Consider the following 21,938-nt stretch of genomic DNA (forward strand, 5'->3'; position numbering starts at 1 on the left):
GATTTTTGCGAAGCAATAAGAATAATATGGATCGGATACCTATCGAAACAAGTTTACTTATTATATTTTTGCATCAATATGGCACATATAGCAAAAATATATAGCACACACACACACACACACACACACACACACACACACACACATAGGCTAGATCGTGAACAATAATAACGCCTAAAAAGCTCACGACTCTCGTCTCGCTTTAATAGACATCGGCAGGCGGTCGGGGCGTAATTATCGAAGTCGGACAATGCATAATACGATCTCTGGATGCTTCTCATATAAGAAAGTATATTAATCGATGCGGATCCGCGGCTTTACAATTCACGTGCGATGAAGCTCGAGTATCATCGCATGTCCTGCATCGTGAGTCTCTCTCTCTTTCTCTGCGTGCGTTGCGTGTCCTGCCGCACGAATGCCGATGCCATCACTCGCGATCCCGCGCGATCATTGAATAACGAGTCTTATTGATTATGTAGATTACGCTCTTGGACGCGGGCGGCATATTATGATCTCCCGTACGTACAAACGTCGATGATGCTTTTATAGATCGGTCGGTATAAAATTACGAATGTGCGTTTGACATGCAAAGTGAAAATTTAACCTTGCGAGCGGGCTGAATTAAGGTCCATTTTTTCTTCTAATGATAATATCAAACTTTACAATTCGACCTCTGGATAGTATAATTTTAAATCGAAAAGTCATACGTGAAGTTCGAGATGCTCGAAAGCACGTAGCCGGTAGCTCGAGCGGCGTTTTGTACACATTAAAGGAGCAAAGCAGTGCCGGGGCGGCTGATCGTCTACACTGCACGCGAACCTGTATACGGGTGTGAAATTATTAAACAAAAAGTATCGCGCGGGAAGATTAATGATCCTTATACACACCGCGTCGAGTGTTTCGTTGTGCATATATGCACGCGTCCAGGAGAAAAAGCAAGGACGCGTCGAGCGAACGCCTTCGAGCACATAACGATCCGTCACCACTTTTGGCCCCGGCTGCTGCTATGCTGCTGCTGCTGCTGCTGCATTATCATCGTCGCGTCTACTACGGCCATCTCCTCTTCTACATAATGTATAATACTTCGATCGACTTATTCTCTCGAGCAGAGAGGGGCGCGCGCGTGCTTAATTTCAATCGACTTTAGAACAAGAAAAACCAAAAGGAAGATGATGATGAGATGATCGACGCGTTGCGGCACTGCTGCGGCGGCAACGGCGGCAACCGAGGCCCTAAACAAAGGCCCAGGCGAGATGAGAGGAGGATACGTCCGGGTGTATAACTAATGGTCGCAAGAAAGTGTTTGCTGCGAAAAGAAGCGAGAGAGAGAGAGAGACGCTGTTGCGGAAGAGACTAAAATGAGCTTTTGGGGAAGCTGCTGTAAACTTAGCGGGTCCCGCCCTGGTCTCTCTGTAGCAAAAAATGGTTAAATTGACCGAAATGTAGTTATGTATATGGCACACGCGCGTACGTGCGCCTATACGCAGTTGCATTTAATGCGTTTTATATGTATACATAAAACGGACCCGTATACGCGAGGTTCAAGCTACGGATGCGCCCATCGTTGAAAGACTCGTTTGTTTCATTACCATGTAAGCGTTTATGCCTTTTGATTTAGCCGACATCAATAATCGATATCAATGTTGAATAATGAGTTGACTGTTGCGAAGGAAATTGGATTGTATTGAATTTTGCATGGATTCGATTGAAAGAATGGAGTGATCGAAGAAATACTGGAAAATTAAAGGCGATATAAGCGTCAGTCCCTCTCCCTTGTAGAAATGTTCTATGTAAACAATGGCCTTATGACTAAAAATTACTGACCATTCAAAAATGTTTTAAAATACATGACCATTAATTATTTTGTTTTCGGCCATTTTTCTGTTTCACTGGCCTAAAAGTGGCGATTTAATTGCTTCAAAAAATTTTGAATAGCTTTCAACCATTACAAGTTTCCACCACTAGATGGCGAGTACCTTGACCTTACATAAATCTGTAAGCAGCAAAATAAAAATAACAGTATAAGTAAGAACACAGTTTTTAAATCGAGGATCGAGGAGTATTATGATTGTTATATTATAATCGAAAAATTTTTTCGAAAGTCTATGGTATAGATTGTTGCGTATTTCTACCGGTCAAGTTGAAGTTTCTTTACATGCGTAGAAAGTTTACAGATTGTTGCCAAATTTCAATGCAACTTGTTTCTCCTACAAAAATGTTAGAATAAACGATCCTCGAGAATTCCATTATCGTTACTTTACTATATACACCGCTCGCCATTATTTGCGTAATGTTCATCTGTATATCCGCATAGACGAATGCGCAGGTACACTCAAGAGTGCACGAGCTCGTACAGTGGGCAAAAATGTGTGTATAATATATATTGCACGCGATCGTGTTCGGAAATTGCATATGTAAGCGTGCACACGATGAGCTGTCGAGTCCGGCTGTGGCGGCGGCGGCATTTTTCCGAGCCGACGATCAATCTTTTTTTCTCTCCACGAGCTAATCGTTTCTGCGTATTGCGACAAATTTACCGCGTTTGTGTCAGCTCGGCGATCTCCCGCAACACACGCGCGCACACACTCACACGTGCATACACAGGCGCTGAATTGTAATATTATCATGCGCTGCAGAAAGAGATGGTTTGGGTGTCTGCATACGACCTCGAGAGCAAATATGTATATTTTACATGTATATTGTTTGTTTATTTCTCGTCTTTCTTTCTCTTCTGGTCATGCGTCGTTGGATTCTCGTGCCACCCTTTGACATATCGTAATTTATATACAGAGATTCGTCGGAATAGTATGTACAGTATTGTTGATCACGTTCGTACTATTTTGAATAAAATGAGTCATTTTCTCGTCGTCCCTTGGGTCTCTCTCGTATTATGTATACATAAATGGATAAAAGATTGCCCTCGAAATGAGAGAGAACTCTATACTCGGCGCGACGCAGGGTTAACGCGGGACTCGACGACGAGTTCGATCAGTCAACCCTTTCATACTTGTCTCTCATTTTTGGGGAATATACGAGCACAAGAAGTAATCTAGAGCGAACGGCGAAATGTTTTGTATACGCATATTTCCCTTTATTCGGATTTCCATATAATAGACGCGTGTGTGCTGCTGCTGTTTGCTATACTACCGCTGCGGCGTGGGCGAGTTCTCGAATTTCTGCGCCCGGGATTGATTCATTTATTGTTTCCCCATCGCTTCTCGCTTTGTTGTGTGTACACGCACGTACTTTTCCCGGGCTTTTACTCGAACGTGGAAAGAGAGAGACAGAGCGAAATTCGAGTGAGATGGATGGTCTTTCACTCGACGATAGGCGCATGGAAATATTCTCATATTTTTCCTTCCTTGTGTATATATAAAAATGTACACGCGCGTCGAAGATTGTCTTTGCTTATAGCAAATCGATCCCGATGTTGCAGAGTTAGCGCCAGTGCGCAAATTATGTAAACACACGCAAGTTCGATTCCCTCGCTTGTATTATTACTGTGTCCGTGCGTATGTAACGAGAATTTTGGTTGAATATTCTTCGATGAAATATTCAGGTCAGAGGAATAAAATTATCAGCACAAGCTCGGATTTAGAAAAACATAACGGACGAAAAAAATCATTTACATTTTTGTCCGCTTATATGGATATACGATTTCAAGATTATGTATATAATATGCAGCTCGCAGCGCACGCGGATTCAATTGTGCGTATTTTGCACATATCGTGTGTATGTGTGTACAATCAAGTTACAGTAATATAGAGCGGTCACAATACATATGAAATGTATGCAATCATACGCGTATGGAATGCGCCTCGCATAAAACTGCAGTTCGAGCGAGTACAGAAAGAAAGAGAGAGAGAGAGAGAGAGAGAGAGAGGCAGAGATAGCATCGAAAATAAGCCACCGAGCAAAAGTCGCAATCCCAGCGTGATATTCAAATCTGCGCTGAAAAAGTATAGAATATTATATGACCTGCAAAATGCCGGCGTCGCTCGATCCAGCGTTATTTGAATAAAGTCGCGATATATCGCATTTCTCGCTTCGCGACGTAAACGTACTTACTTGGGCGCGATTTTCGCACTCTTCGCCGGAGCGACTGACATTTATCATTTGGAGCGTTTTATAATAGGATCATTTTGTTAGTAGCCTACTGGCGCGGAGGATTTGTAAACATACTACATAAATGCTCCATAGTCATTGCGCGGGAGCCGCGACTGCCTGTAATTGCGATATGAGAGCGAATGTAAGCGTGTGTGTGTATGTGTGCTGCAGCGCGTCTCGATTGTGCTCGCGCCAAGTGAACGAGGCCGTTCGGCGACTTACAGTTTAGTTCTTGCGCGACGCGGCGAATCAATGCTGAAAAATCGAAACGGAAAGCTGTGTCTTCTAGAGATTTTCAATGAGTTATCTCGCGCAGGTTGATTTTCAATAAATTCAAATCTCGTTAACGGACGAGAGTTTATTTGTGTCGAGAGGCAAAAAACGACCGCAGTATTGTTACTACTGCTGCTGCTGCACGATGGAAAAATAATAAACTGCTCGCCGCGCGGCTACTAGTAATATAGGACTTGAAATGATTTTCAACGCACGTAGACCAGTATGGAGTATGTGTGTAGGCAAATTTACGAGCGCAATTATCATTACAGCGCCTCGCAGTCTATCCGCGGCAGCCGCTGCTGTTGCTCTTTACTCACGTCTGTATTATTCGTGCGCGCAAGCGAGTACACACAAATCATACTCGTATTGCGGATGGAACAAAAAAAACATATTAGCTCGCACTTGCAAGGCAATATAATCGTGTCCAGTGAGCGATCTCGCGACGATAAAGCTAAGGAATAAGAGAGTATGCGATGGTATAGGCGCGAAAGCTCAACCTTTCGATAGCCGCGTGTATGTGTGAGGTGTTTATCGTTTTTATTCGTGAAATATATTTGCATATCTACGAGGCTATATTCTGCGCGGAAATGATTTAACAGGATTCGCCGGAAGTACGCGCTAGACGAGATTCTATTGCTCGCTTGAGCCTTGCGTATACGGCTCGTCTGTCTGCACAGAATGCAAATGCTCAAATGCGCAGATTCATCTTTTCATTATTCGGACGAAATCTCAGATTCTTCTTCTTTTATTTTCATTCATTTCGTCTATTGTGTAGGTCGTCTTTTTTCCTCTTTTTTTTCATCAAAACCGAGAGAGAAGTTCGATGAGATTCGTATAATGGCGATACGCGCGAACGCGTGCCTACTTATGTAAAGCCCATAAAGTCATATTCCGCACAATTACGAGAGAGGTACAAAAAAAAATTATATTTATGGCTTTGGTTAATTATAAATTTTTTTACACCGCTCCGCGCATTGCCATTGTTCGCGCGTACTATATACGTGTGCGTGTGTATGTGTGTCTATTCGTATGTGTACACGAACCTTAGCTGCTTATGCATCAACCAGCGCATATATGCACGTACATATATTTCATATATGCAATACCCTCGTTATTGTATAAATAACGCACGGTGCAGCTCGACGCGATGCGCACGCGCTCTCGAACTCGCGCGGGCACTCTCTCTGTCTGTGTGCGCGATGCGAGTATATATCTAGAGAAGAGTGAAAGAGAGAAGCCCCGAGTAGCAGAGTGCGTGCGTGCACACGCAGTTAGTGCGCATACGTGCGCGATCTCGAGAGCGATTTTTAAACACCTCTTATGCAAATGTAATTTCATAATTATGCTCGCGAACGAGCAAGCCTGCAAGCGCGTGATCGCGAGGTACTTATACATAGCGAGGAGGTAACATTATACGTATACACATAATATTCGTCTGAAAATTTTTGTATATCTTCATCGGTAGGCATATTTTATATAAGGCCGGGCTCGACTATCCTTTTACGCTATATATGTATATGTTTTATATTACGTGCGCGGTTATCAAAAAAATAAAAATAATAAAAAAAGGAGAGCAGCAGCAGGAGAGAGAGAGAGAGAGAGAAAAAGTTGCAAGTAATAAAATATTATCGCGATGTGCAGCTACGCGCGAGAGACCGAGTTTCCCATGATGCACGCGCGAATTCACAAAGTGTACGCACGGGATGGGAGCTTGCATAAAAATTTTTGTGCATATCAATTGCGTGTGCGTGTGCATGCGTTTATAACATTTTATACGTATACGTATGTATGCGGCCGGAGGCGATTCAACGTGGCCGGTGGCCGTGCGCCGCGTTTTGCGTACACGAGAGAATGATTTTCCGAAAACGCGCGCGTCTATATAACGTTGCAGAAAAATGCTGCAACTGTTCTTTCTAGTGTGATTGTTTACCGAGAAATATAAATATATGTGCCGAGCTACAGTCAGTGGAGAGGAAAAATCCAATGCATCCGCGTATGCATCGCGTATACGACTGGCCGGCATGCGTCGATCAAGCGAAAAACTACATTCGTAGAGTCGCTCGCGCAACACAATCGTGCATACACGCGTATATAATACATCGATATGCAGCTACGGCTGCACAAGATAGGAAGTCGAGAGGGAACATCGCGCTTGCGCTTCTGCCTCGCGCAAATGTAAGTGTAACGAGCCGTACATGCTACCTATATATTCCAGCGGTAGGCAATAGCAGCAGCAGCAGTAGCACAGAGACCAGAGAGCAAAGACCAGTTCGGGGAAATACGTGACATGCTTTTGACCAAGCCTCTATTTGTTTAAAACCCGGAACTCTAACGCGACGAGCCGCAGTACTCTACTACTGCTAGTAGCTATAACTAGCTATACAGCAGCGCGCGGCAGTTTCATTGTTGCGCGAAATCACTCTCGTCTTCGAATGAGCGCGCAAGCGCCTAATTACTCCAATATTATGCCGTGTATTTATAATTGCATCCATATGTATACAAGCGCGTAGGGGGGACTTTCCGCGCGGCGACGGTCATCCGCTATTATAATATGCGCGACGGTAGAGAGAGAACAACGTCGTTACCAGCGAGTGTGAACCGATAATTTTTTTTTCTTTGGTGCAACGATGCCGCGCGCAGTCGATCGCTACAGGGTTCGACCGAAGTAATTCTGTCATTTTCGAGGCTGCAGAGCGCAAATATTTCCATTATCGAGTATCGGTAAAGATCGATAGTTAATTTTTCCCCTTTAAATCAATTACCCCCGTTATACTTTGTCAAAAGCTGTTTCGACGCAAGCTCAACCGAGTTTCACCTGTTTTACAATGAGGAATTTATTATTCGAAAGCTCGAACGATGCACCGAATAAAATGCCGCACGCACGTGCTTGGGTTGCAGTACAGTGCAGTACGGATCCTCGATGCATCGAACTTGTACACACACCCATTCACACACTAGCACACGTATACGTATATATCGTCGGATGGGCGGTGTATACGGCGTACGTAATAATTTCGAAGTCCGTGTGCAGTCACGTACAGACCTGTATATAAAATATATACAAATGCGCGGCGAGCGAGATTCGAGTGAAACCATCGGCCACATACATGCGCGCGCGCATTTTTAATCGAGTAATTTAAATGTCGGTCTAAAAATCTCGACCTCTCTGCGCGGCGCAATATTGTTATGTGGGATGCCCATGTGTGGGTATGCGTGCGCGTATACGTTACGCGAAAATATGGCCTAATTAACTCGGATGCGCGCACACGTAAAGATTAATAAGGTATTATAACGTATGTGCGCGCGAACAAAACGAGTCGTGCGCATGCTTACATGTGCTAGTGTATGTGTGCATGTGTGTACATTATTGCGTGCTGCACTCGCCAGCGTATATAAGAGAGAATCCCTTCTGCATATCGAAGCGAATCTTCTCATCAAAGTGGGCATATAAAGTCGTACTCCTTTACCTCCTTCTTCTTGTGTTACTGCTGCTGTAGTGATGCCAAAGTGCAGCGTTAATTTCGATTTCTTCGTCCGTGACCCTGTCTGAGAATGTCCCTATGATGCATCTATATATTGCACTTTATAATTCAAAAGCTTATCGAAATTATCAAAATAGCCAGCTAAGCTGCATTGAAATTATCATCACCATTATTTTTATAATACTTTAACTCTGCCCTATACACGACTTTGCATATCGCCCCCTAATTTTATCTCTCTTCGCGTCTTATATGATGAACGTCACTTTCGCATGCAATTTTTTTACCACAAATGAAGACCTAATTTAACAAAAATAATGACCTGATGACCAAAAAGTGACCAATTCAAATGATTTAAAATATATTACCATTGACTGACTCGTTATGGGCAATTTTTTGTTAAAATTATTTTACAAATTAAAGCGAATTCAAATAAATTGAAAATGACAATTAACTATGTAACGCCTGAATTGACCATTTCTAGACAATATTTTTAGTGATGTTATTACCTCGACTTGCAAGTATTTTAAAGTGTTAACAACCAGCACTACTTATCCTTGACTATTGCCTTTTTTCTTGCGCTTTCCAAGAGTTCAGACACACGCCATCTAGCGGCAAATAATGTACTATGTGATGTTTCACAAAATGAGAACGAACCCCAAAAACGACCTTCAACATAAGTATTTTGTTAAAAAATTCGAAAAAAATGTTAAAATTGAATAATTGAATAATATATTATAATTTGAAAAATTTTGAATGTAAAATTAAAAATGTTTTTAATGTTTAAAAAAGTAAAAAGATGTCATTGAAGTTTTAGGAAAATCAATTGCAAATAATCTACTCATCTATCTAAGTTATATGAATTTGTCCTCAAGTAGAACAATCAAGAGTTTACATACATCATCACATTCGCGAACATGTAAAAATAATAATTATGAATTTTTTTCGTTTTAAACTTGAACGAATAGCTTGCATGTGCGAGATTACGCGAGCTCGTACAACAGGCATTCCACAAAGAAGGAGCCGTAAAGTTTTATCAAAAGACTGCATCGTAAATATACGGGGCGGCCGCGCGCGAAAAGCAGCAGCAAAAGCATCCGGATTCAAATTACGTGCCTCTCTCTCTTTCTTATGTTTATTTATCATCCAGTTATTAAAATTACATTAAGTGCCTAACCACAGTGCACTTCATTCAGTTGCGCGGCCCTTATGCATTATAGGACTCTAACTCGTGTGTCCCTATGCACGCATTAACAGCGACGAGTATTCGCGAGTGCAGCAAAAATGTCAATTTTTGCTGTGTGTGTGCTCTTCTTTCGACGCGCTTCTCTTTCTTTTTGTATGTTTCTCTTCTCTTCGCTATTATGTGCTTAGGTATATTTTTCCTCCGTTGAGACTCCTTTTTTTTTGGATTTCGCGTATTGTTCGATCGCATAGTGGGGTGGTGCGCGCTTAATTATGTAAAAATTGCCTGCCGTACGCGCGCGGGGAATGCACGTAGGCACTTTTCACGGCAACGTGTATTTGTAATAACAGCTTTCACGATCAATTTAACGAGTTAAAAGGGCAAGCTTAAGTATATGCATGTGGTACATGTATACAGCGGCAGTATATACGAGCACGAGTACAACAATGTACATACATTATATATACTGCGGCGAGGGGCGCGAAGAAAATTTCTTCATCTTTTTTGCACTCGTTTATACGAAACGCGTTGCAATCGAGTTCGGATGAGCGCACCCAGGTTACGGACAAATTGTCCTCTTGACGAATAATTGCATTCGTCTGTGTACGTACAAAACAAACTCCAGTGCTCGCATCGAGTTCGCTGTTGTGTACACGATACACGCATCTATATGCTAATCGTGGAGTGGTCGTGCCGATCGCAGCACGCGGCGCATTTTTGCATACGATGATTAAAAATGATTAAAGTTGGCATAATTGCCAGCTCGGAGTTATAGACTGGCGCTTCTCTGCGTATGTACGTGTTTGAGTGAGCGTATGTGTGTGTTGGTAGGGGGGAGATGTTCCGCGCGCATAAAATTGAAATCATTCGCAATAAGCTAGAGTAACATGAAGTTATTACGCGGTAATATGTCAAGATTAATTATATCGCGGACTTCCCTGAGCGATGCAACTGTGGCGGTAAGAATTGTTTCGCCTGCATGAATATCCACGCACCGCGTCGACCTGTAAAAAATTGACTGCCTTATAATGTGAATTGTGAATTTTGTCTACGCTGATCATAATTTTTATTAAACAGGCGTGTTGTTGAGGATCGTCTCAAGTGAGCTTCTTTTGCAACCTGTACTGTTAAGGAAAATGAGAATTTCAAGTTAAAATAATCAATATACCTATGAGAATGTCTCTTATCGGCTATAGCAAATAATGAAAATATCCCGACCGTACACTTTCTTTTATTTATTTTTTATTTTTGTAAATTATATACATACAGAAATATGTAGCGAACAAAGCCAATGCATTAGCTTGATATATACCTTTTTTTAAGCGCGAATCGCTATCTCTTTTTTTTCCGATTTTTAAGCGAAAGATAAGACGAGCGTGCAAGAATGATTCACTCAAGGCATAAACACCACAAAACGGTTGGATCGAGCTCGACGTTCGGGACTCGGAGCGTAATCGATCTTGGCGTATATTTACACGGTAATCCCGTTTGAGCCATACGCATTTTGAGGAGCGTTCATAATATATCCACCGCTGCTCGTCTGCCATCGATATCATTACGGGGCGCTGACACGCACGGCCCCCGACACACGCGTGTATGCAGGAAAACCGCATTTACCGACGAAAAATTTGGAGCCACGTGAGCACAGGCACACACACGGACACTTAGCATATTACCTCGACGTACCTCAAACATTATAAAGGCATAATAGCGCAAGAAACCGCAAGTCAAATGTGTACACACAACACGTGGACGCGCGGAAGCTTCGTCGCGCTCGATGTACAAAGCACATCGAGTCAAATTGTCTTTTTGAAAAGGAAAACATCGGATGCGCGCCAGTTGGCCATCACGCGCGCGATACTATGTAAATAGGCACCGCATAAAAAAGTTACGAAGAAAAAAAAAGAAAGAAAGAAGCAGCAGAAAAGATTGCAGGCGGTGCGACGACGCTGATATTCGTGTATAATGATTCGCGCACGCAGATCTACGCGTATTACACGAGGGAGAGACGCCGCCGTCGTCGTCGTATGCGGGCTGCCTTTTTTTCGTTTCGGACAGTCATTGCGGTTCCTTCGTACTTCACTGCTGTTTACCGGCCGAACACACGGCAGAGCCGTGGAACTCATCATCGTTCACCTCTGCGCTCCGCCGTAATGTGTATAGTCGGGACGCGCGCTAACCATATTGTGTCCGAAGACTCCGAAGCCGAATTTATTTTCTATCTCTCTCTCGTGCTCTTTCTCTCTATGCAAATCTCCGGGGTAAGGATGGATAATAAAGTCACGCGCTCACGCGCTCGATCATTTATCAGCTGATTTTTACATGCTGACGTATACGGCTATTGTGGCCCTGATCCAATGCATAGATTATACAGGCCTGCGCGCCCTTCGATCCGCAGTTCGATGTATTTCGTCTTCTTTCGATGAAAATTAGTTTGGCGGATCGATGGGCCTCGCACGCGTAGCGGCAACGATGATGATCGTGCAAAATATTATAATTTTATTCTCGCGTTCGGCAAATTTATTTCTTATATTTAAAATATTATATACGAAATGTATTGAGACGAGCTTGAGGCACGGTTTGCGCTGCAAGTTATGAGCGATTCTCTAAAAATGCGCTAATTTTGACTTTTTAATTCATAAACATTAAAATGATTCAAAATAAATAATCAAAAATTAAAATTTAATGAATTTTTCTTCAAGTGTCCTAAAATTAAATGAAAAGTAAAGAAAAAGTTTCGAACAATTTGCATTTTCTTTCTTTCTTTGGAACAAAAAGCTGTAAAAAGTTTGAAACCTATCAAAATTTCTATAGTTTGGGCATTTTTTCATGATTCCAGGACCTGAACAAACAATTATCAGCATCCACTTCGTTCGTGTATCGTCAAAAATTTCAATTCAGATTGAAGCCTCTAATTTCTTTTTTCGATGGTTTGTAAATTTGTTGTTGCATTTACATTCTAATTACAGCATAAAAACAGCATCATTGGAATGTTTTTTTTTTCACGTACTATTGAAAGAATTTACACTCGTATAACATTACATTTGAAACAGTTTGGCACCACTGTGTATGGCAAGTCGATGTAAAGTAGAAATGGATTATTTTAGATTCTATGTCACTAGAGTGTATAAACAGACAACAAAGCGACACACACTGCGTATAGAAGCGGTCGACGGTAGTGGGGGAAAGTTTTCACGGGGCGCTATCACAGTAGCAAGATCACCTTGCTAATATTACACGACCGATGTGTTCACTCGTTAGTGCGAAACTGAATTTCACGACGAGTAGGTGTTTACAAATTATTTAGATATTTAGGGCGTTTAACCTCAAATATTTTCAAAGTGTGTATCCTACAAATTTATAGCGAATGCATATAATTAAGAAAGTGATGGAAAACAGCATCAACTTAGTTAGGTAATAATGTTTGCGTTTTTATATAATCCATTTTTGATGGGTCATTTTAATAAACTACATTATTCTTCAGCATAAAGGAAGAACCATGTGATACTGGGTCAAATGCCGGCGACGGTTCTGCTTCCGATTCGGTGAACTACTGCAAAGACAAAAAAGTGGAAACATTGCCATTTCATGAATTATCCGTAAGTCCTTATTAATTTAAATTACTCTCTATTGATCGACTACAGTAAACTAACCCACAATTTTTATTTTAGGTTAAACATAAAAATGAGAATGTGACGCTTCAGGAGAGGTTAGATAAAAATATAATCATAGATTTTGAGTGCAAAGATGTTAAACTTGAAGTACCGTCTCTGTGGACAACTATATGCAAATCTGAGTATCCAAATTGTCAAGAAAAATATCAATCGAACAATGATTATAAAGAAGATAGAATATTTAGAAGAAAAAGTAAATTATTTCACGAGAACAAAAGGTGCCAAAAAACGTATGAAGGAAAAGTTGATCAACAAAGACATATCAACATGACAGTTGAAAGCATTAGATCATATAAATGTAAAATTTGCCAGAAATCATTTCGATACCGGTATGCACTCAAATATCACATTAATGCAGTACACATCAGCAGCGAACCCTTCGAATGTGATGTTTGTTATAAATCGTTTGGGCTAATACATAACCTTAAACGTCACATTAATGCAGTACACATCAGTAGAAAACCCTTCCAGTGTGACATTTGTCATAAATTATTTGAGCAAAAAAGTGTTCTTAATACTCACATGAATGCAGTACATGATCGCAGCAAACCCTTTGAGTGTGATATTTGTCGCAAATCATTTGGACGAAAAGGTGACCTCAAACTTCACGTTAATACAGTACACGATCTTAATAAACCTTTCGAATGTGAAATTTGTCACAAATCATTTGGACAAAAAATTAACCTTAAAAGTCATATAATTACAGTACATGATCGTAAAAAACCATTTGAATGTGAGATTTGCCACAAATCATTTGGACAAAAACAACACCTCAAAACTCACTTGAATACAGTCCATGTTCGTAGCAAACCCTTTGAGTGTGACATTTGTCATAAATCATTTGGGGAAAAGGGTACCCTCAAAATGCACATAAACGCAGTACATGATCGCAGCAAACCCTTTGAGTGTGATATTTGTCGCAAATCATTTGGACGAAAAAGTGTCCTCAAACGTCACTTTAATACAATACACGATCTTAATAAACCTTTCGAATGTGATATTTGTCGAAACCATTTGGACAAAAAAATGACCTCGATAAACATATAAGAACTGTACATGATCGAAGCAAACCTTTTGAATGTGATATTTGTCACAAGACCTTCTGCTCCAAGAGCAACCTCACTATTCACATAAATTCAGTACACAATCGTAGCAAACCCTTTGAATGTGAGATTTGTCACAAATCATTTGGACAAAAAATTACCCTTCAGCGTCACGTATATGGAGTACATGATCATAGCAAACTCTTCGAGTGTGATATTTGTCGCAAATCATTTGGACGAAAAAGTGACCTCAAAACTCACATTCATCCAGTACACAATCAGAATAAACCCTTTGAATGTGAAATTTGTCACAAATCATTTGGACAAAAAAATAACCTTAAAAGTCATATAATTACAGTACATGATCGTAAAAAACCATTCGAGTGTGACATTTGTCACAAGTCATACGGACGAAAGGAAGTCCTTAAAGAGCACATAAATGCAGTACATGATCGTAACAAAGCTTTGGAGTGTAATATGTGTCACAAATCATTTGGGCCAAAAAGGGTACTGGAAAGACACGTTAGGGGAGTACATAATCGGAGCGACCCTTCCAATAAGAGATTTGCTAACGTAAATACATATAATTATTGTTTAAAATATTTTCTAAAATGAGATTAATCCCGTAACATGAGGACCCAATAAGTATTTTTTTGCATGTATATTGCAATTATCGAAAACTGTTGATATAAATTTACCTTAACTTTGTGAAATAACTCTAAAATATTTTATACTGATATCAATTTTGTCATGACTGAAAAACTGCATTCTTGGTAAATAAACTAATTAACAATTATATATCACGTCTTGGACTAAATTTTTTTTAAACATTTTGGACTTGATAAAATCCATTCAAAATCCCTAATTCATAATGTGATACAAACATTCTGAAAAACTCACACATTCTCACGTATTATCAGAATGATCATTTCTTAAATGAATTTATTATATTTGTCTTGCTTTGTCATTTATTCATTCAGTAAAAATGAAAAGTTATTCGTCCCGGACATGCATACTCTCAGAGATTTACCCATATACGTAATTGCACTGAACTCGAGTCTATATGCAAACGAGAAAAAATACGTTATCATTGAGAAAAATCGAAACTCTGCTAGCTATGCCGCCGCCGCTGCTGCCACCGACACCGCCGCCGCGTGTGCGCGGCACTGAGAAAAACAACTGCCGATCCGCAACATTCAACCTTTCGTGTCACGGCGTGCGCGCAAATCGTGTTGTGCCTTCGGAAAAGAGCTAATAAATCCACGAATACGTATACGTGTGTGCATAAGCAAATAAGCGCGATTCTCCCGTACGTGTACGTACGAACGTGTGCATATGCATGCATCATACCGAGAATCCCGCGCTGGATGCAAGCGCGTAATTCGCAGCGAGATAAATGTACGAATCATCAAAGGATCTCTCGGCGCTGATGTGCAGCTGATCTGCTGCACAGCGCGCCTATACATATAGATGCGAGAAAGAACGAGAGGAATATTATAATGTTGTACGTATACATATGCACACGACGCGCTCGGATGAATAATCTCGCTCGCTAAGTTCGGAATGAATCTTTGTGATTCACGATCGGAGAGAAAGAAAGAGCGAGAGAGAACCCTGTACTTGAGAGGCTAGAACGAGGGCAGCCGGCGCGCGCGCGCGAGAGAGAGAGAGAGCCAAGTTTTTTATTGCTTATGTTATACCGCGAGCGCGAAGGTCTAATTAGAGAAACTCACCGGTACGTATATTATAACGTATATACTGTACGAAGCTAGACGTTATATAGCGCGTATAGTGCGGAACAGGAGCGCGTGCGCGAAGTGCACCGCGCGGTGCAGTTATTATCGTTTGACACCTACTTGTGCTGTTGTTGTTGCTATATAGATATACACGCATATAAAAGCCAAGTAGCAGCGCGATCTTGTATACTTTATATACGTATTTATCCGCGAGTGTACCTATATATATGTGTGCGCGACACTCTCGATCTCTGGCACTCTGTGTGCTGGTGCACGCCGCTCGCGCATCCGCGTACTTTCTCACGCTGCGCGCGCCAAGTCCTAGGTATGCAGCAGCAGCACGAGTGCAAAGACGATGACGACGGTGATGATGATGATGATGATGATGATGATGAGAGCAGTCGAGACTTTTCTCTCTCTGGTTTTTTCGCGATTGCTCGAGAGGATCGTCCGCTATTAACGACGAACATGCTACACACATACTTGTATTGAGCATGCGATCTAGATGAAAGAAAAAATAGGACCTTCTGCTCGACGTGCATAATCTTGAATCGCGCGAGTCTTACACGGTAGTGTTGATGTGTCAACGCTCTATTGATTTTTTGGACTGCGCGTCGATATCGAGCATATTGTTAATCGATTCGTTACAGTTGATTTTCATGTAATATAGCGCCGAGACGGATAACTCATGATAATATTTTTCAATATTCACGTCAGCGATTTCGATCGAATTTCCCTACTATTAACAGAAATATTATGCAGAAAAATCGTGTAAACAATTTTTTTTCCAATTAACGAGACATTCGTAAGAATTATTGCAAATTAGAAACGCCTCGTCAAAATTATTGTCGCGAGGTCGAGAGCCAGAGTTTCCAAGGCGCTAAAGTATATAAAGTAAGGTAGCAGCGGCAGTAGCAGTTATCGCGTACTACGTTAACACGAACTCGAGATAATGAGACCTTAGATGAAAATCCCTTCTTTCTCTCGAGCGCGTCCTTCCTCATTTCTCGAATATAAATCACGAGGCGCGCGTCAAGCAAAACTCGAGTACGTATAGCCGTAGTCGCGCGCATTATACATATACGATACGTAAAATAATTTCGCAATCCTTCAAGATCTCACGTATATTCGCGCAGCGGCAAACAACCGCGTAGTGCGGAATCCGAGGACTAACGCGCGAGGAAGGAGAGAAGGATATATATTCACGACTGTGTGCATAATATAGCTTAGGATATGTATCGTATTTATGTATACGCAAGTCGAATAGTCGCGCGAACTTGGAAAATCACGAGTGTCCTTGCGTGCCTGATCGATGATGATGATCTGGCAGACTGTGCGATACACATATTTTCTATGTGCGAATCATACATCCTCCCTCGCACAGCACACGCCGACGCGATGATCGTGTATATTGGCTATACACTACTGTATTTCTCGAGAAATCCTTATAGCTGCATAATGAGCCACAGTAAATACTTCGTGTGTGTGCGAGTGAATGCACTGTTGAAAAAATTTCAAGTTCAATGTAAAAGCTGATATTTAATTAATGTAATTATTAAAATTTTTAATTCCAAAAACTGTCCAAAAATTCATGAAAATTAAATCATATTTAAAACCACTATCCACCACTAGATGGCTTGTACTTTATACCTGTAAATCTGCAAGTGGTAAAGTAAAAATAATTATATAAATTATACATTTATAATAATAAATTATACATTTACAATAGTACATACGCTGATTCACTTTAATACATTTGTTTGATTATTTCGTATACAGTGACAATCAAGTGTCGAAGGAGCTGCTCACGCAACTTATATACGTTCCAGGAATTTGAACGATAAGAGCGATCACGGAGACTACGGCTCGTTGATAAGGCCTTGTCAAAAATCGTCCGGAAAGGACCGCCGTAGAGTCAAAATCGACGTTTGCACGGTTCATCCTTATGAATATGTACCACAGCAGCAGAGTGTCGGAAACAAGCTTTTTACATCAAGCGCGCTTCACAATACGTTTTCAGGGTCTTATCGTGGGACTTTTATAAACTCGCGATGTTTTTATAATGATTCACCGCGCGAGTACTCGTGCTGCTCGTACGTGTACAATATCCATTGAGCGAGCTCGAGCGATGTGCTATTTTTTCACATTTCACGGCTTTTCGCGATCTGTGTACACATAAATTTTTGTAGCAATTCATCAATGAGAGAAGATATTACCCGCGAGATCAAAGGCCGATTCGGCGGCCTTATCTCTCGGCTGCGATCCAGCGTGAATTAATTATATTAACTATATACGTCGCATTATAAAACGAAAAACAATCGCGAGAATCATCCGAGACTTCTGCCTCGAACGATATTAGCTGTACTTACTTGGACGATTCATCTGGAACGTGCACAAGCTCAGCAATCGAGCTTTCCCGCGTTCGTAGTTTTCAATTTAACCGCATGAATATATAAAAAGTCCAAATACTCGATCAACTTACATGTGTAATTTTTGCGTATTATTACGCATACGCAAGACTCGAGGCGTAAATTATCCTCGCGCAGTCGAGTTCGCAGCGGATCTCGCCGATTCAAGGACCCACTTTGATAGCGACCAGTGCTGCGCGGCAATAAACGACGAGAACATTAGCATATTCATTGGCATTGTTGCACGCGCGCCACAGCGCGGCGCAGTACAGGCAGGCAACGAACGATCCCTCCGTATTTGGAAAAACTCGCTATATGTAGTATATGCACAAACGTATACACACACAGGTTATAACGATTCTTGCGCGCTACACGCATACCACACGCTTCGATGCAGGATGGATTGCCTTCGTCGAAAGACACATATAAACGGACACATACACACACACGTACGTGTAGAGTTTGCGGACGAGCGCAGCACGTGAGCCGCCGAGTATGTATACAAGCATACACACACACAAGCACACTTATACTCGAGCGCAGATGCACTTGTGCGCGAGCGCATGGAAGTGCGATGCCGATCTGATAATGAGGATGATTATGCATAAGAGCTCTTCTCTCTCTCGCTCTCGTACACACACACACACACACACACACACGGCGGTGGTACGAGCCGCGCGCAGACTTTTCTTAGCCGAGGGGATAATTTGCTAGAGTGCAGTTACTTTACTCGCGTCGCGCATTTGTGTATATGTGTTATATACGTTCGAGCCGTAGTAGTAGTAGTAGTGTGCCCGTGCGGGTTCTTTTTTTCTCTCTTCTTCAAGGAAAGTTGTTAATCAATTTTTTGCTATCGATGCACATGCGCGCATGCACACACAAACCCTTGATGAGCCTCGCTTCTACATACTTACATACGTACACGTATATAATATATACTTGGTGCTTCGTGCGGATCTCTCGATGTACACACTCGTGCGGCTATTCTCTCGCTCGTCGTTCTCGCGACTGCGCGAATAAGCCTCGTTATATCGCCGCAACCGTGGCATGAATAAATTATGGATAGTTAAAATCTCTCGCTGTTTATGCCCATTGTCCGAGCATATATAGGCGCTCGTTTTCGGTGATTTCACGCAAGCTTGATTTCCACAGCTCGAATCACGCGGGCCATTCGCAGTCGGTTCGTCGGTTCGTGCGAATGAGAGTGAGAGAGAGAAAAAGAGAGAAAGAGCGCGCCGCTCGTGCGTTAATGCATGCGCCGCGAGATGAGCGAAACGAGCTCGCACGCGTGAGTGTGTATCGGTGCGGTGCAGTGCGGTGGGAGTACGAGCGAGTCATTCATGCGTATGTGTGCATAGTGCATTATATAGTACATTATATATATACGTGTGTGATTCAAGCGAGAAAGAAGGAGAAAGAGAGATAGCGGCGCGGAGAATTCAAGATGACCAAGCGTTCTCTCTCTCTCTCCCTCTCGATCTTCGCTGTATGCATGTGTGGCTGTATAATAATCTGCGCACGTGTCGTTAGCATAACTTATTATACTTGAGCCGCGCATTAGCTCCTTGCCGCTCGCCGAGGCTTAGTTACACACACGTACGTATATCTACTATGATATAGAGTATGTAGACTCGCGCATGTGTACACATATTTTATATCGTGTGCATTTCCTTTTTCGAATGCGCGCAAGCGGCATCGCAAGGACACGCAGGATTTTTCTCACATTAAGCTAACTTCGCAACAACGGCAACAACAACAACAACAAAAAAAAAATAATATAAATAACGAATAAAAAAAGTGCAATAATAACAACAGCAGCGAGTATGCCACACGTGCGTTTCGCCTCTGATATGCGCATGCATATGGGAGTTTTATTTAACGGTAACCTTTTAGTACATCATTTATATGTGAATAAATTCTATGCAAAAGATCTATGCACCACACATACCGGCGTGCATTTATATATTCGTCGCGCATATATACGCGAGGATTCCGAATAAGTGAGTTGTGTGCGAGGCAGACGAGGAGTAGTAGTAGTAGTGGTGGTAGCTCGTGTACGTATAGCTAGGCTACGACTGTGAACTTGTCCCGATTGTTTTGCCACAATTACGCTTTCTTATGCAAACGCGTCTATGGACGTGTGCACGTTTACGCGTATATATACCAACGCAAAAAGACCTTCGCGATTGTTTCGTCCTTTGTGCACACATTTTGCGTATACGCTTGTACGCGCGGCTACGTGTACTTGCGCATATATGTATATTTATATGCATATACGAACAAGCATTAACAGAAAAGGAGTAATATTTTTCAATAACACTTGCTTGCAGTGCGACTCTCTTTTGCTTTTATGCGCGCACACACGACCGGCGCGTCATTGCGAAGAAAATAAATGATTTGCCACTTCCTAATGTATGTTTTCTTTTATCAAGATTATGAGTAGTGCGCCTCGCGCGAACTTAATCTGAAAGTAAATACCGCCACTATATGTGCTTTTTATGTGTGTAAATGTGTATTTTACGTGGATCTCCCGCCGCACACATACTAACACTTGCACACCATGATCATCGCGCACACAAGGTCTGCACTCGCCGTGTCGGCGATTAAGCTATAAATGTACTCGCATTTTGCGCGCGCGCCGCCTGCATTATATATACATAAAACTTATTTACATGTTCTCGAGCGCGCGCGCTCGTAATATAGAGTAATGTAATATGCGTGAGCCGCGCGCGAAATCATAAATTTTCACCCGACCAGCACATAATGCGAGCGGGAAAATTCGTTATGATGAACAGGAGAAATGCCCGTGAAAAGAAAAGAGCTCGGGCTTGCCGATATAAACGCGGAATTATATCGAGGTGTTAATTGCGTATCCAGCTGCGAAAATGCTCGAGCGGACGAGTGCAGTCACGCGGAGCGGCGAGCTCGTATTTGCATATATTTCTTTATATGGTCCGTAACGATCATCGCGAACGCGTTTACAGGACTCGTGCGCTGCGATGCGGTCGATCGCCGCCTATGATGCACGAAAAGAAGACGCATGCATCATCCGATCGAGCTCTAGTAGTGTGCATATGTAATATGCGTCGAGCTCGGTATACGTATATACTATTTGTACGTGTGAGAGCTGCAGTGCCGCATCTTATCTGCTCATGTTTCCGTAATGAAGATAATGAGGATTAATTATGCTACACATGTAGCAGCAGTGTATGTATTTTTATGCGCGTATAATAATCATCGCCAACACATTCGTCGGTGTGAGAGAGTATTTGCATGCATGTATAATAAGCGCGCAGAGAGAGATATGTAACCGTTACGCTTGCGTCCATACAATAATACGATTATTAAAAATAATTTGAAAAAAAAAAAAAAAAAACAACAACTTAGATGCCAAGATGGATAGACGCGTTGGTTGAAAAAAAAGCCGGGTAAATAATGTATTTCAGGCCACGGTGTCACGCAAACTCGTGTGTGTCTGTGCGTGGGTAAAAGTGCACATACGAGCGTGTACCGATACTAAAAGTAAAAGTGACTGTGCGCGCGGCGGCGGTGGCGGCAGCGACGGACACAGGAGCGAAATCGATACGCACGCGGTGAATAGCGGTGTCGGGCGCGACGTGAAATGACGCGAACGGTAAGAGTAAGTAAGTAGCCGAGGCCGATGACAACACACATCCACGACACGATCGAGGCAGGTGAAGAGAGAACCGTTGCTGGAAGCTAAGAGAGGCACATATTTTATATATCGCGTACAATCGGGCCACAGACCCAATGTCTGCGCGTGTGTGTATGTGACAAATGAAAGGCGAAAAGAAACGATAAATATCGCATGCGCTGCATACGCATGGCCGATTATGTTTGTGCGATGAAAGACTTAGATATCGTAGAATGTAATACGTGTATGCGAATGAGATGCTGAACTTGCAGTGAATATTGGAACTCGATTTGTAAAGTCAATGCAGTACCCAGTGACATTTTGACAAAATGATTCGAAAGTACCATAGAAAATCACTAAAGAATAAGAATCTC

General features: G+C 41.9%; 2 protein-coding genes across 2 annotated transcripts in view; one reads left to right on the top strand and one right to left on the bottom strand.

Moving 5' to 3' along the window:
* LOC106652208 (protein nubbin-like) overlaps nt 1–21,938 on the bottom strand; it is a 148,020-nt gene that overhangs the window by 116,766 nt on the left and 9,316 nt on the right. The gene's annotated exons all lie outside the window — the stretch shown is intronic.
* LOC106652207 (zinc finger protein 84-like) lies at nt 12,338–14,102 on the top strand. Its single transcript, XM_014371012.2, has 3 exons — nt 12,338–12,462; nt 12,533–12,647; nt 12,720–14,102. Exons 1-3 carry the CDS (start codon nt 12,416–12,418, stop codon nt 13,767–13,769), a joined length of 1,212 nt encoding a protein of 403 aa, XP_014226498.1. The 5' UTR covers nt 12,338–12,415; the 3' UTR covers nt 13,770–14,102.

Source organism: Trichogramma pretiosum, unplaced genomic scaffold (genome assembly GCF_000599845.2).
Source record: "Trichogramma pretiosum strain Unisexual culture from Peru unplaced genomic scaffold, Tpre_2.0 scaffold29, whole genome shotgun sequence".
NCBI lineage: Eukaryota > Metazoa > Arthropoda > Insecta > Hymenoptera > Trichogrammatidae > Trichogramma > Trichogramma pretiosum.

Bases quoted from the DNA above. Each gene is read 5' to 3' on its own strand.
- LOC106652207 (XM_014371012.2), top strand. From the start codon at position 12,416: ATGCATATAATTAAGAAAGTGATGGAAAACAGCATCAACTTAGTTAG. The intron at 12,463-12,532 runs GTAATAATGTTT...ATTATTCTTCAG, and splicing joins AACAGCATCAACTTAGTTAG to CATAAAGGAAGAACCATGTG. The intron at 12,648-12,719 runs GTAAGTCCTTAT...TTTTTATTTTAG, and splicing joins TGCCATTTCATGAATTATCC to GTTAAACATAAAAATGAGAA.